This window comes from Pseudoliparis swirei, chromosome 18 (assembly GCF_029220125.1).
Source record: "Pseudoliparis swirei isolate HS2019 ecotype Mariana Trench chromosome 18, NWPU_hadal_v1, whole genome shotgun sequence".
NCBI lineage: Eukaryota > Metazoa > Chordata > Actinopteri > Perciformes > Liparidae > Pseudoliparis > Pseudoliparis swirei.
Window position 1 is genome coordinate 17,938,938 of NC_079405.1, and position 15,158 is coordinate 17,954,095.

General features: G+C 39.2%; 1 protein-coding gene across 2 annotated transcripts; it reads right to left on the minus strand.

The window, feature by feature from the left end:
- Nucleotides 1-751: 751 nt before the first annotated feature.
- On the minus strand, nt 752-15,006 carry LOC130208859 (serine/threonine-protein phosphatase 6 regulatory ankyrin repeat subunit C-like). 2 transcript variants are annotated; one of them, XM_056438228.1, is made up of 28 exons: nt 14,887-15,006; nt 13,683-13,766; nt 13,366-13,444; nt 13,091-13,161; nt 12,792-12,992; nt 12,410-12,497; nt 11,688-11,830; nt 10,942-11,154; nt 10,699-10,777; nt 10,446-10,560; nt 10,131-10,213; nt 9,898-10,000; nt 9,579-9,650; nt 9,355-9,495; nt 9,163-9,216; nt 8,572-8,683; nt 8,413-8,484; nt 8,113-8,314; nt 7,763-7,850; nt 7,018-7,135; nt 6,639-6,858; nt 5,748-5,835; nt 5,570-5,653; nt 4,127-4,272; nt 3,696-3,778; nt 3,454-3,536; nt 2,801-2,892; nt 752-2,702 (listed from the first exon to the last, which is right to left on the minus strand). In XM_056438228.1, exons 1-28 carry the CDS (start codon nt 14,911-14,913, stop codon nt 2,512-2,514), a joined length of 3,132 nt encoding a protein of 1,043 aa, XP_056294203.1. In that variant the 5' UTR covers nt 14,914-15,006; the 3' UTR covers nt 752-2,511. The 2 variants fall into 2 exon arrangements, with proteins under 2 accessions (XP_056294203.1, XP_056294202.1); XM_056438227.1 differs by having other exon boundaries at nt 11,688-11,839.
- Nucleotides 15,007-15,158: the final 152 nt, after the last annotated feature.

Genomic DNA, 15,158 nt, shown 5'->3' on the forward strand with positions numbered 1-15,158 from the left:
GTAGTTTCTTAGTTTACACTATGCTGGTTTGTTGTGTTTTATTTCAGCTGGCTTCAGTGCATTCCTTCAGTATCACATACAGTGTGTACGGAAAGTATTCAGACCCCTTTACATTTTTCACTCTTTGTTTCATTGCAGCCACTTCCTAAAATCTAATTCAAATTTTATTTCCTTGCCACAATTCTGTCTTTGAGCTCCTTGAGTAGTTCCTTCGACCTCTTGATTCTCATTGGCTCTGACATGCGCTGTGAGGTCTTATATAGACAGGTGTGTGCCTTTCCTAATCAAGTCCAATCAGTGCATTTAAACACAGCTAGACAAACTCAATTGTGTAAAATTAACTTCTGCGATTTTTGAAAGCATTAAAAAAGTTGTTCAGTAATTTGCTTGTACAGCTGCAGGACTGTTGTTAAGATGTGGGTTAGCAGTGTTGTGTTGCTTGAGATCAACATAGTGCAAAAACTCATGTCACTCAAATGGGAAATTTAAATACATTACAAAAAAACCTTTCATTGTAGTGATGTATTTGTTTTCTCTCATGTGAAGTATTGAGTATTCAAGTTGGGAGTTACACCCTGAAATCTCAGTAAAATATACATAAGACAGTTTGTTCACATGAAAAGCTGCAACAGAGCAATTCCTAAAGGAAAACATTATTCAAGAAATGTCACTGAAACTTGTATTTAGAAATGTGAAACCATTTTCTCCCAGTAATTTCACCCAAATGAAACAAGAAACGACACACTCAAACTGAATTGGATTCTAGCGTTTATTGATACTTCTACAGCCAAAAGTTGTAAAATGCAAATGTTACATATTTGCATAAACCTAAGGTGGACATCTTACTGTAAACTTTCATGTCAGAGTGCAAATAAGTTTAAAGCCATTTTAAGTGGACACAGCAGGCATTACTAGGAACAAAATAATAATTAAGAAGGGGGAAAATGTCAGTCTGTGTGGATACAGATTTCAAATTGGAAATACAAACATTTAACGCACACCTCCTTTATAAAAACCTTATTTTAAAAGAGGGATGCAATGACATCTTCGTACCAATGTACACATAAAAAAAAAAAAGATTAAAAAACACTTTATTTGGAGGGCGGGGGGGGGGGGGGGGTTGCCAAGTTATTTTCTCTTAATCATAAATTCTGTGACATGTTTACTAGACACTTTTATTTTCTAGTGTTTCTCAGAGATCGTTAGTGGCATTAGATGGAAGCAGTTTCTGATGCACAGTCAACGTTACAGCGACATCAGAAGTAAAATTGACTGGTTGATCAACAAATATTCCTTGACCATTTAATAATTTAAATGTTACCAATTCATCAAGCAAAACATTTATTTGATATATTCTGGATTTATCTTTTTAACTATAACGGATTTTCTATGTAAATTAAATATCTTTGGGTTTTCGACTGCTGATCAGAAAAAAACAATCAATTTAAATAAGTCAGCTTGGACATTTGAAACGTTATAATTATGAAAAGTTACAATTATGAAAAATGTAATTAATCTTTAGTTGCAGATGTAGTGAAAAGATACATTTACTAAAGACTTTAACGCTCAGTGAACGTTCTTTTTCTTCCTGCGTGATTCATATCAGTTTAACTGAAATATAATCCAACTGTTATATATTTGTCATGAACCATGCAGCTAAAAATGTCATTTTTATTGCACCCACAGTACAGTACGTCGTGACCTGAGGTTGATTCTCAAGAATTTGGGAAATTCAAGATAATACAAATGTTAGCTCCATTTTCAAGAACTATAATATATACTAGACTTTGTAAACTATATAACTACCACGATACACATGCTTGTGAATTTACTAAACTGAAATGTAAAACATTTAAAAACATATTTTGAATAATAAGATTATTTATATCAGTGAACTGTCGGCTACACTCTGGACAGGATATAAAAATAGAGTCTTATTAATTGCATAAAAGGTTTAAAGCACCCGTTAGATATTTTAAAACAAGTATATTAAGAAGCAATGCCCATTATGCAAAATAGCTCCTACAGACACACACACACATATATGTAAAACAAACACTCAATCATACGAGTATTCTTGCACTTGCATCAGCTGAAGACAAACATTGATAATTTCAGGCTTTGTCGGTTAATGAGAAATTAAGCAAATACTGACAGCGGACGGGGCTCGAGGGGAGAGGCTTGTTCAAACTTCCATTATTTTTCAATGGTTAGTACTTCATTAAAATAAGTATGTGTGTGCTCAAATCAAGATAGTAATCTAAAAAGCCTGCTAATATCAGAAGTGTGTAAGACTAGATCTCAAAGAAGCAATCGAAGCTGCTGTTGCATAAGCACATGGTGTGCATGCAGCTGCATATGACACTGTCACCACGTGCAAGAGAAGAAGCTATGCATGACCACACATGTTCCTGAAGACATGTATGTGTGATAATGTGTGGACACTTTGGGCTGCACTGGGATGAAATTTCACTCGCAGGCCCACAGTACCCTCGAGTGCGGCACCTTGATTTAGGCGGGACACAGGTTACCGCTGGACCCACAGGTGGATGAAATGCCATACTTCTTCAGAATGGGGTTGAAGTGGGAGGCCGGAACAGCGCCGGCCTCTCTGGGTGGTAAAGGCTTCATGGTGGAGAGGATCAGCGCCAGGCAGTCTGCCACGTTCTTGTTTGGGGCACAGGCCAGGGCCGGAGTGTGGCCTGCAGAGGGCCAACAGGGAACAAGTATCCTACAGTGACCCTCAGCAAACGGACCGCTTTTGGTATTGTGTTATAGAAATATAATTATTCCTGCTTACCTTCCTCATCTAATGCCATGACTGCAGCCCCTCTGCTTAGTAACACCTGCACTACAGTTGCCAGGCCTTTCCTTGCTGCAATGTGAAGGGGCCTGCATGAGAGAGAAAGGGAAGTCTTTAAATAATCCATCAAAATAAATATCATGCAGTGTTCCTGGGGCCTATGGCAGGCGAGTCGATACTGTAAACATAGAAAACGTTCTCGTTGACATCAGGGGGCTTTTTAAAATATTGATATTCAGTCATAACTTTAGAAAATTCACCGTCATCATCAGAATGCATTTCGTTTTAATAATAGATTTGAAAAAATAAATCACCTTAAAAAATGCATTTCGAGTTTTCATTTTAAATTTTTTACATTAGAGCGTTTTTTGAATCCTTTTTCTGGGTAAAAGTTCTGATATAAAACACTGCAATGGCCTGCCCTTTTAAGCTGTATAATATATATAGCAACAAATTCAGTTCATCTCACAAAAATACATTCTTTAAATGCAGACTAATTAATGTGTCCTATAACACGAAACTTCTGAATCCTTACTAGTTCTTTTCCTTATTCATAAAATCCAATCCAAGTATTTTCGACATTTCACAGTTTTGATTATTTTGTATTCTCAACTAACAGCACGGCCGGTAAGCCATTTTAGACAACTCACATTTGCAGAGTGCTGTTTGTCGCATTTATGAGGGAGGAGTCACTGGTCTCTCCGAGGATCAACAGGGCACACATCTCATGACCCTGCAGAGTAAAACACATTGTACAATATTGCTAAAGCACTTTATCACTTAGAACATCTTCCTGGAAATGTAATTTCCTGTTAGGAAATGCAGTGGCAAGCATTCCTTTACTGTATGCTTGCCACTGAAAGCATACAGTAAATGTGATTGTGTACGTGACCTTGATGCAGGCCAAGTGAAGGGCAGTATTAGTATTGACATCCACCAGGGTCAGGTCAGGCTTCGCTTTGTGGAGCAAGAACTCTGAAATGCAGAAGATAAGACACCTTTCACATCGAAAAAGTACCTTTAGATTTCAAACATTATCAACTTTTAATCCGTGCAAGAGGGAAACAGAATTATTCGGTGTATTCACGAGGGTGGACTATGAGAGTCACAACAACAGTTTGCCTATCCAAAAAGGACACATTTAAATTATCGTCTTAAATTGTCTTGAAAACAAATGATTAGAGGGGGAAGATGGTTAAAAGGGGGACGTTTAGTATCTCTTGCAGAAAACATGGAACATGTTCTCTTTTTTAAGGTTTGCCAGGTGTCGGTAGCAGTGACACATTTTAAAAGACATGGACCACATGAATTTCAATCACATACCAACAGCCATAGTCTGTCCATAGTCAGCAGCAACCATCAAAGCAGAGCATCCACAATGATCCACAGCATTGACTTCTGCTCCCTGGGCCAGGACCAGCTGGAGCCCAGCGACATTTCCTGAATAAGCAGCTGCATGCAGCGCAGTCCTGCACACACACAACATAAACAGGAAAATGCAGCTCAAGGACATCTTTCTCCAAACTATGAAAGAACTTTCTTGTCCCTTTCAAGATAAGAAAGGTTTACACAAAGTTTACACACATTTTACAGAGTATACTTGCTGTTTGGATTACATACGTTGTTAATGACTATGTTTTAAATATCATACAATATTATTACCCTTTAAAAAAAAATATTTGCATAAAAATAAATTTGTGTGGATCAAATGGACTTCAATAAGAGATTGAGTTCCATACTGATATGACCTGCAACTTCCTGATGTTAAACTCTGACAAAACTAAAGTTATTTTCTTTGGCCCAGAACACCTCAGAGATCAATTATCTGGTGATGTGGTTTCTGTAGACGGCATTGCCCTAGCATCCAACACCACTGTAAAGAATCTCGGCGTTATCTTTGATCGGGACTTGTCCTTTAACTCCCACGTAAAGCAAATCTCAAGGACTGCATTCTTTCATCTACGTAATATTTCAAAAATCAGGAACATCTCGTCTCAAAAAGATGCAGAAAAATTGGTTCACGCGTTCGTTACTTTGAGACTGGATTACTGCAACTCCTTATTAGCAGGCTGCTCTAATAAATCTCTTAGGTCCCTCCAGTTGATCCAGAATGCTGCAGCTCGTATTCTCACTAAAACTAAGAAAAGAGATCACATCACTCCTGCACTAGCTGCTCTGCACTGGCTCCCCGTAAAATCAAGAATCACTTTTAAAATTCTTCTCTTAACCTACAAAGCCTTGATTGGTGATGCACCATCATATCTTAAGGAGCTTGTAGTACCATATTGCCCCACTAGAGAGCTACGCTCACTAAATGCGGGACTACTTGTAGTTCCTAGAGTCTTAAAAAGTAGAATGGGAGCCAGAGCCTTCAGTTATCAAGCTCCTCTTCTATGGAACCAGCTTCCAATTTCAGTCCGGGAGGCAGACACAGTCACCTCATTTAAGAGTAAACTTAAGACTTTCCTCTTTGACAGAGCTTATAGTTAGGGCTGAATCAGGTTTGCCCTGGTCCAGCCCCTAGATATGCTGCCATATGCTCTACAATCTGTACACATACAGATTGTAGAGCCCTCTGAGGCAAATTTGTAATTTTGTGATATACAAAATGAACTGAATATGATTGAATATGTTTGTGTACATGCATATCTGAATTGAAAATAAACCTAAAACTTCAAAATGTACAAAATCCTTAGACTGATTCATACCTGTAGTGCTGCATGAACTAGATCTGTTATGATAAGTACAGCTCAGAACAGAACCCACCTTCCTTTGGCATCGCTAACGTGAACAAGTTTTGGACCGACAGTCTTCACCAGAAGTCCAGCAGCAACATCATGTCCATTAACTCTGCATACGACAGAAGACACGCGAATCATTACATGTATTGTTTTATAACATACAATAAACACATGTATGTATTGACTTGTACTACAGTACTCACAGAGCACAGTGCAATGCGGTGAAGAGATTCCCCTCCTGGTTGCTAAAAAGTTTGTTTTCAAGTAAAATGTGTAAACATCCTTCACGCCCTACAGACACACAACACAAATGGACACATTTTTATTGTTAAGATTTTTGTAAAATGATGATACAGTATCTCAACACAAGTGGTCAACAATACAGGCATGTGTGTAAAGCTACGACAAGGAACTTTTAACTGGTTATGAAGGCCACTATACGACCTACATAATCAATGGAGTCCATCAGCAGGATGACTGGCTATTCATCAATAGTAATGGTGAACATTGTTAATGACCGTCAACGAGTTTTGATTCAGACGAAACAATTTTCGGCAAGGTTAATCAGTTACTCCTTCAGGTCAAAAGGAGACAGAAACTGATCCAGCAGCAGCAGCTCGTGACGACGTGACCTGGAGCTCACCCCCTGCTTCCTGGGATCAAACACTAACCCCATGCTGCCGGAGGCCCAGGCCGTATATTGCTGGGCCCGCTGGAGGGAATGGAGGCGCGGGAGAACCAGAACCAGGACTGAGCAGGGAAATGAAAGGGGAAGTGGTAGCTTCAGCCCTCTACCAGTAAAGTTCAGTGCTTTTGTCCACAGGGACCACCAAAATAAACACAAATGAAAGTTCCTTGTTGGAGCTCTAAACTGAGAGAAATAATTAAAAAGTTGAAATAATGCTATGGATAAAAACTATTGAGAGACTGCGCCGGTGCAGCTATAATAAATATCCATGCCTAAATGTTTGTTTTTTTACCGTTAAGTTTGATCTGTATTCAGGATACTTGCTCTATTCATTCCTCAATCAAACAAGTCATTTCTTAGAATGACCCAAGTACATTCGACATAAACTATTTCCCTGACAACTCACCGTGGTGGGCCGCCCAGTGGGTTGGTGTGTAGCCTCTGAAGTCCAATATGGAGTCTAGAGGGTCAGCTTTCATAGCAGCCTTTAGCAACGTTTGAAGTAGCTTTGTGTGTCCACGGGACGCTGCGAAGTGCAGCGGGGTCCTTCCCTTAGAATCTCTACACAGAGGAGAGGCCCCATGTTCCAACAGAGCAGATACACAGTCCTCACTGCCCAAAATGGCCTACAGCAGGAAGACACAAGATTTGAGTCGAGAGAAAAAAAGAAAAGAAAAACATCTGGAAGATCCAGGACTCTGGAAAGGTGCATATCCCTCATTAACATTATTAAGTGCCGTTAAAAAATGACATGGAACATAAACGCCAGTACAGCAAGTACTTACAGCTCTGTGAAATGCAGTGAAGCCCTTTTTGTCTGCAGCATCTGCCGTTGCTCCTTTCTCCAACAGGATGTGGACACAGTCTGTGTGACGTCCCAGAGCTGCCAGCATGAGAGCCGTCCTGCGTTTGACAAAAATAAAACAGAAGATAATTCTCTGATGTCAGCAAAATATAAATTGGTTGGAGTTTCGGTGGGTTGAGTGACCCGACTGCATTACATGTTCGCAGCTTTTAGAAGAAATGTGTTGACAAAAATGCAGTGAGTGATTCAAATTCATTAAACTCTTATTAAGCCAATTAGCAACAGGGAGCGCTCAAGCTTGTACACTGAACAGGCAAAAGGCCACGGCAGTAAAACTAATCTTTTATACTTATTTGCTTGGGTGTTGAGTTCAAATATAAACAATATTTCTCAAGAATCACAGACTCCACATTTAAGGTAATTACATACAACCATTAAAGCACCATACTTTATGGTAAAAACCCAACAAAATGTTCATGCTTTGAGCTTGAATTTGAGCTTGCAGTGATTTAGGTGTTCACTCTTTGACTCTCACATCTCTATGTCTGTAATCAGCAGCACCTTAAGTCATTGTTTTATAATACTTTAAAAAGATAATATAACACTTTTAGGAATAGTTTTATTCTCAAATTAAATTAAATGCTTTAAAATGTAGATGCTGCACATGTCAGGTGTTTACCTAATCAACCGATAATAACAAAATCAGAGTATAAAATGTGACTCACTGTCCCTGTGTATCTGGACTGTCGATGATGTCGGCACTTTGTTCCCCACTGACCAATAACAGCAGACAGTCCATTTGGCCCTCAGCAGCTGTACAGCGGGAAAACAGTGAAAACAAAAATGTCAGTTCAGAGATTACATAGATGATGAAAGTAATAACATCATTGTAAAATGTACATTAACAACTTCTCAATCATAACACATTATAGTATATTATCATAACAGTGTCCGTCAAAAATCATCAAGACCACATTAAAACCAAATGTATACTGTATATTTGAACAAATTCCATAACGATCCCCCCCCCACACACACACACACACACACACCACACGCACACACACACACACACCTGCAGCATGGAGAGCCGTCCGCTTGTGCGTGTGCTCCTTCAGTGTGTAGGAGGCTTGATGCTTCAGCAGCGCCTCCACACATGTGGCAAAACCCCTCCGACTAGCCAGATGGAGGGCAGTTCTGCCTTCCATGTCCCGCAAATCCAGGCTCACTAATGTCTCACAAAGTAAACGCAGTGCCTCACAGTGACCATAATACGCCTGGAACAGCAGAAAGAATAACAGTAGAGTCAAAGGCATGTGATCATGTAAAAGTCAGGTCTTTTTCAGTGAAATAATTGCCATCATGTGCTACTCACAGCTAAGTGCAAAGGACTGACTGGAATATTACTTTCAACCTCTTCTAGACAGTTGAACGAGATCTCCAGGAGCTGTGAGAGAGAAAAAGATTTGAAACTGGTTCGATCCTGCAATTGATTTAAAAGAAACCTAAAAAAAAAATCTAAGAAACCACTCACCAGTTCCAGGTGCTGTTTGTTCCCATAAGCTGCTGCATAGTGGACCGCACTGTAACCCTTACTGTTCTTCAGAGTTGGGTTTGCCCCGTTGTCAAGCAAGAAGTCTAAACACCTGAACACACAGAGCAAAACAATAAGAATTCTGTCTGGGTTTTTATTCTTCTTCCAGCAATAAGAATTAATCAAAGAAAAGTTTTTTTTATAAACATTCATTTGTCAATGTCTTGAAGAGTTCCGCTAAATGAAACACGGGTCTTCTGTGGATTATTAGTGTGTGTATTGGTTGTTAAATATCAAGTATACCAAAAAATAAATAAATTGAATGCGTTGTTATATTAAAATCAAGCTTTTGTTCGATGAAGTGTCCAAAGAGTTACAAATGTTTACATCGTCCAACCTAATACAGGTCTGATATTCTTTTTATTTGATCTCATAGTTGCACAGATTGATGTGACTTTTTCTTATCTCAAATCTCTGGTTTGCTCTTTTACACTCTTTTTGCAGAACATAACACATCTATTGAAAAAGATAAAAGTTCATCTACTTTCGAATTTAAAATATGTGTGATATGATACGAAATAAATGTCTTACAGAGAGGCTTCCTGTTGCTTTTCATCACAGTAGTCGGGCTCAGAGTTGGTTTCCCTGCAATGGAAAAAAACTGATACATTTAAAACTGTCTTGAAGGAACTCAAGATAAACAAACAAAACACGGTTCACAGGATGTTTTCCTTGCAAAGTAAAATGAGTAAGAAATGAAAATGACAGTAAACGCTCTCTCACCCACAAAAGGTGTGTGAAGCTGCAGCGAAGTGCAGAGGGCTGCAGCCCGTCAGATCCAGCTCATTGACATCAGCGCCGGCTCTCACCAATGAGATCGTACATTGGCTGTTCCCGTTAGCTGCGGCGTAGTGCAAAGGGGATCTGCAAGGTGCAACAGGGAACAGCTGAGTCATCAGGTAACAATCAAGTTAATGTCTGAGTTCAAGGTATTCAGCACTGCTTACCTTCCCAAATGATCTTTAGCATCCAGATCAGCAGCGGCACTATTCAACAGCAAGTTCAGACAGTCAACATTCCTGTTAGGAGAGAAAATAAGTACAGTAGTCAGCAGTGTTTCAAGAAAAGACATGGCATTTTAACATTTAATACTTTTAAAATGCTGGGGGGAAATGTATAGCGTCTAATTTTATTGCATTTTTCATATCAAATTCAATGTATTATTTGTATTAAGAAAGACACAAATTAACTATACATCTATTGACAGTTAAACAGCAAGTGTGTGTGTGTGTGCTTGTGTGTGTGTTGCGTGTTGCGTGCGCTCACCCTCCAGAGGCAGCTGCATGCAGACAGGTCCTTCCGTGGTCGTCTAAAATGTTTATATCATCCCCAGCTGACAGGACCTGAGACGGCATGATGTAAAACTGACCTGAACGACACACGGGCAAAAATAACAATTTGTTAAGCGGAAACATTTTTTGTCGTTTTATTTATGACATTTTAAAAAGGGTGGAGGATAAATTGCAGAACACAGCTTTATGCCTCAAACAGATTCTCACCATTGGACAGTAACTTTCGACAACAGTCTGGAAATCCGTAAAGCGTCGCCAAATGCAGTGGAAGCATCCCGTGAATCCCCTGTCTACAGAGATCATTACAAAGATGATTTACTTTAGTGTGTGATGAGATGGATACAGCTTTCTGGATAATACTTGGAATTTGTCGGTTTGGATGTTAAAGTATCAACAGTGAGTTTGCATAAAAATATTTTGTCAAGAGGAAGCAGAATATTACTGGATCCTGTCTGCATGTTTGCGTATCAATGCTTTTCTTTTGCAACGTGACTGCAAAATGACTAGTTTGGCCAGTCTTACGTGGTCTTATCTGCACCGTTTGTCAGCAGAGTGCTGATCAGCAACTCCTGACCATATCTGGCAGCAACATGAAGAGGAGTGTTTCCAAACATATCAGCACAGTCAATCTCCCCCCCTGTGCACAGAGGGAGAAGAAAACCAGATTGAGTGAATTGAGCATGTGCTCTTATACCTTAAATCAGAATATAATGGGAGGGCACCACTTTATTATTCAGAATCAATCATGTGCTACAAGACTATAATGTGGAGCTACCATTTTGGATTAGAATCTGGGAGCCTGTGAAGCGCCCGAACATAGCAGCAATATGCAGAGGGCTCTTCCCTTCTTTATTCTGTTAAACAGAGAAAATGTAAACATGTTTCATTAAAAGAATGACATCATTTATGATAATCTGCACATTTTTCATTTTATCCTAACAATTACTTTGATAGTTAAAACAAACTGATTTCTTCTCATTGTTCTTTTTACATACACCCCAAAAAACAAGCTCTTTACCTGCACGTTGACATCAGCGCCATTGTTGATGAGCAGCTCGAGACACAGCACCCCGCTGGAGGAGGCAGAAGACAGGTGCAGCGGCATGCTGCCGTGGTGATTGGGCTGATTGATGTTGGCACCACTGTTCACGAGCTCAGTGGCCACAGCGTCCTGCCCCGCGTGACAGGCCATGTGGAGCGCTGTATTCCCAAAAATGTTTGGTTCATCAATCTGAGAGACAAAGGAGAAAAACAAATGAGTATACACTGAAGTGTATTATCCGTGTTAAGAGTCAAGAGGTTTTGTCGATGATGCCTGGCGATATCCTTTTGAAAAATAAGGAAAAAATGAAAGACGTGGCTTTTTCAAAGGGATATTTTATTTGATTATATTAGCTTCAGCTGTGAGTGTAGAGATGTATTATGTGACCAGATGTTGATAAAATCAGCACAAATCTGATTCCTGATGAGGCTGCAGCATAATTAGTGACATGATCGAGGGTCAAGAAGAAACCAAGGCTGGAGCTCTGCAGGATACCCTGTCATTGAGGTATAATCGTATATCAAACCACGTATAATCAGACTGCTGTGTTTTTGTCATTGAGCAGGGTGTTTCCTGACATTTTGATTCCGACTGACGCAAAGACAATGCGATACAAAGAATCTACTAATACTTTGCAGCCAAAACAGACAGTACAGGAAATACATGACAGGTGTAATAATTTGTTTTGATTTGAGTTTTCTTATCGTGATATGACTCTTTACCTCCACCACCAGTCTCAATAGATATTTGACCACGTCCAACTGTCCACTGGCGGATGCAGCATGGAGCGGAGAGTAACCACGTTGGTCTTTGCACATCACATCAGCACTGTGAGACACCAGCAGCTTCACGACCTCCACATGTCCTGAAAGAGCTGAACATTTGCTACATGTCTCCACCATGCAGGCACAGCGCAGCAATCTCTCCACAATTAGCATACAAGACAATTTCGATAAACAGACTTTGTTTTGTTAATGACCAGTCTTAAAGAAAATAGACTGAGTTTGTGCTGATAAGCCAAGCCAATCAAATATTGTTAACAGAAATAAATTTGGTAATGCATCTATTTTAGAGCTAACTTAAGATTCAACCATATAAATCAAACTCACTGCTTGACCAATTAAATGTGCAATGAGGTCAGACCCATCAAGTCAGACAAAGGTACAAACATCCCCTGTAAACAAAGGTGGATATTTAATTCTTGCTCCTCAGAAAAATAACCTATTTATCTTTTGTGAAAAATTAAGAATTTCTGCACGTGGTGTAATGCTCAATGCTAACATTATTGTTTTAAGCCCACAACCACAATCTACACATGCATTATATGTCTTTTGTTCAATCCCTCATATCCAATACAAGCATAACATTTGATGTTTTATAGTTTTTCATTCTGGGTAAAAACTGATAATATATTTGTGTTTCTCAGACAAATGACGCCACTCACCAAGGTATGCAGCCCAGTGGATTGCCTGCCTTTCCTTCTCATCTTTGGCACTCACATTGGCACCTTTGCTCAGGAGCAAGTTCACCATCTGCAGAAATATAAGTGGATCAACCAGTGTCTATCAGCTTTTCTCGCTTCTATCGCTACCTATAGTCCAATGGATTGTGTCATTTTATCTTGACAACAATCTCGTAACATCCGTGAACACAAAAACGGGGCTCTGGTTAAAATTTGGCGACAAAGGGGAGCAAAAACGTGACATATTATCAGACAAATTCCTTTTATCCATAATACTACAAAAATAAATCCTCCTTTTAGCATCAAACACATATGTTTGATTTTAGCTTTAGATCAGGAAGAGGTCTTTGGCTATCAACTTTACCTCTCCATGACCGCTGTGCCCTGCATAATGCAAAGGTGTCCTTCCTGACCTGTCAGCAACATCCAGGCTGCACACATGTGGTATCAGAGCTTTAGCGCAGCCTGTGGCCCACTTAGCAGCTGCCATGTGTAAAGGTGTATGCCAGTACTTGTCCTGTGTGTTGACCTTTGCACTATGCATTAGTAGCAGCTCAACGGCTTTCTAAGGAAAAACACAAAATTCACAGACAAACATAACATTACAATCTGGTGGTTAAGTCCCTTGAAAACCCCTTATTCCTAAGTGAGATATAAGCATACTTCATTTCGAGAGGCAGCTGCTCGATGTAAAGGAGTCAGCAAACCCTGGTCCTTAGCATTGACATCCGCACCTGTAACAGAAAGGAAAAGCAGAGCGAGTCATTTGTTTTAGAGTGTTTGGATAACATTCAGTTCCTCTGTACTTGACTAATTGTTATAATTAATAGAAAGGCTGATTAATAGAAAAACAAACCAACAACTCAAGGGTATGTAGCTATTGATAAGCTTTTCACTTAATCCAACATATTCCAAAGTGAGATAAATGAGTTTTCTACCTGAAGTAATAAGAAGGTCCATTGAGTGGACATCGCCCAAATAGGCAGCAGCATGAAGTGGTGTGCTTTGGTCTTCGTCCTGAGCGCAAAGAAAAACATATTTTAGCTTATAATATTATAGCTTATACATATTTTAGCGTAATATTGCATTACATTCATTATGTGTTCTTATATTGTGCTCAGTTAACATGCACTTTTATCTTTTTTCAACTATTGCCCAAAAGGTTTGATTAAGGTTGTTTTATTTAACTTTATTTAAATTAACTAGCAGTTAAAAAAATAATAAATACAAAAATGGTAATGCGGGATAATATTACCAGTGAATTGACATCTTCATCCTGGTTCAACAAAGATGTCACTTCTTCTGCATTTCGGCTAAATATAGCCTGTACCAATGGAGACTGAAAGAGAGACGTGACAGACAAAAGGCAGCATGAAACAAATGCATGTCAAAATTAGATTCATGTCATTATGTTTTCTGTGATAATAGCTTTGCATACAGCAACAAAAACCATAGAATCAGCGATTAAACACAGTTTTAACTGAACATCATCATCAGCAAACTTCTTGAAACCCACTGTCATAAAGACATTTGCGCCTTTGCTGAGATGCCAAACATGTTTTACATGTCCGAGTAAAGAGTGTACAATGTAATCATACAAACTCTCCCTATGTTTGATCGTGCTGAATAGGATCATGTTACCTTTGACTGAATTAATCCTGGCCCGATTAACTAGACTAAGGAGATGTTTCCCAACTGGATGTAATAAGAAGGTTTCAACCCTTTGTCTTTTGAATCAATGACATGCATGTCACTAACTAAAAGGAGCAACCAGAGAATATATGACCAGGTCAAAGTATAAAGAGAGACAACACTTGTCCTGTGTACTATGCTCTAAACATTAAACGTGTGACAATACTGCAAGAAAAGTTGGTCTCACTTGCCACAATAGTTAGTAGCTTTAACACATTTATTCTCTGTGCATTTCAGGGGAAGGGGGGAGCAAATGTTCATGTTGTCTTGAGAAATAAATTGGAATGATACAATCTGCTTCAGTAAAGATAAGGACACCACATTCAACCTAGCGCATGTTTATTGCATCGACATTTATTTGACTTAAGAACAGGAAAACTTGAACGTAACGTTACTTGTTTAAATCATGCAAATATCCTGCACTTATTACGAATATTTAGAAAGTGTTGCAATGACTAGGCACAATGTGTTCACATATATTGTAATGCAAACGTACAGTTATAGAAGAGGAATGTTGATCAATGCAAAGATCAAAAAGTTTGGAGGGTTTGGACTTCATGTACCAGAGAGCCCAATGATGGGGTCTAACTCTGGTGAATTACTACATTTAAACATCGAACATATAACTTACACGTATAGTGTTCCGTGGCAAATAATTTGCAACATTAACTGACGTTAGCTTTGTAGCAAACTTTGCTCGACATTTTGCAAACATGAATAGCCAGCGGTGTTAAAAAGTAGTTCAAGCGTTAAGTTGTATTTGCTACCTGGTCCTTGATCTTTCTTAACTCCATGGCCCAATCACTCTGGAAGCTCCCTCATTGAAACGGAGTGTAAAGTTGACTACATGTCACTCTGCAGCAGCTAGTTAGCCTAGCTTGAGCCGAGTTAGCTCCTGAGCTGTAATGTGTAGTTACCGGACACCACAGTTAACAGAATATCGCGAGAAGAGTTAAAGAAACGGGATTTGAGTGCATTTAAGTTGCCAAATATTTGTCCTTGTTTTACTTGTCCTTGTTCTACGTTGTTTTTTTCGTTA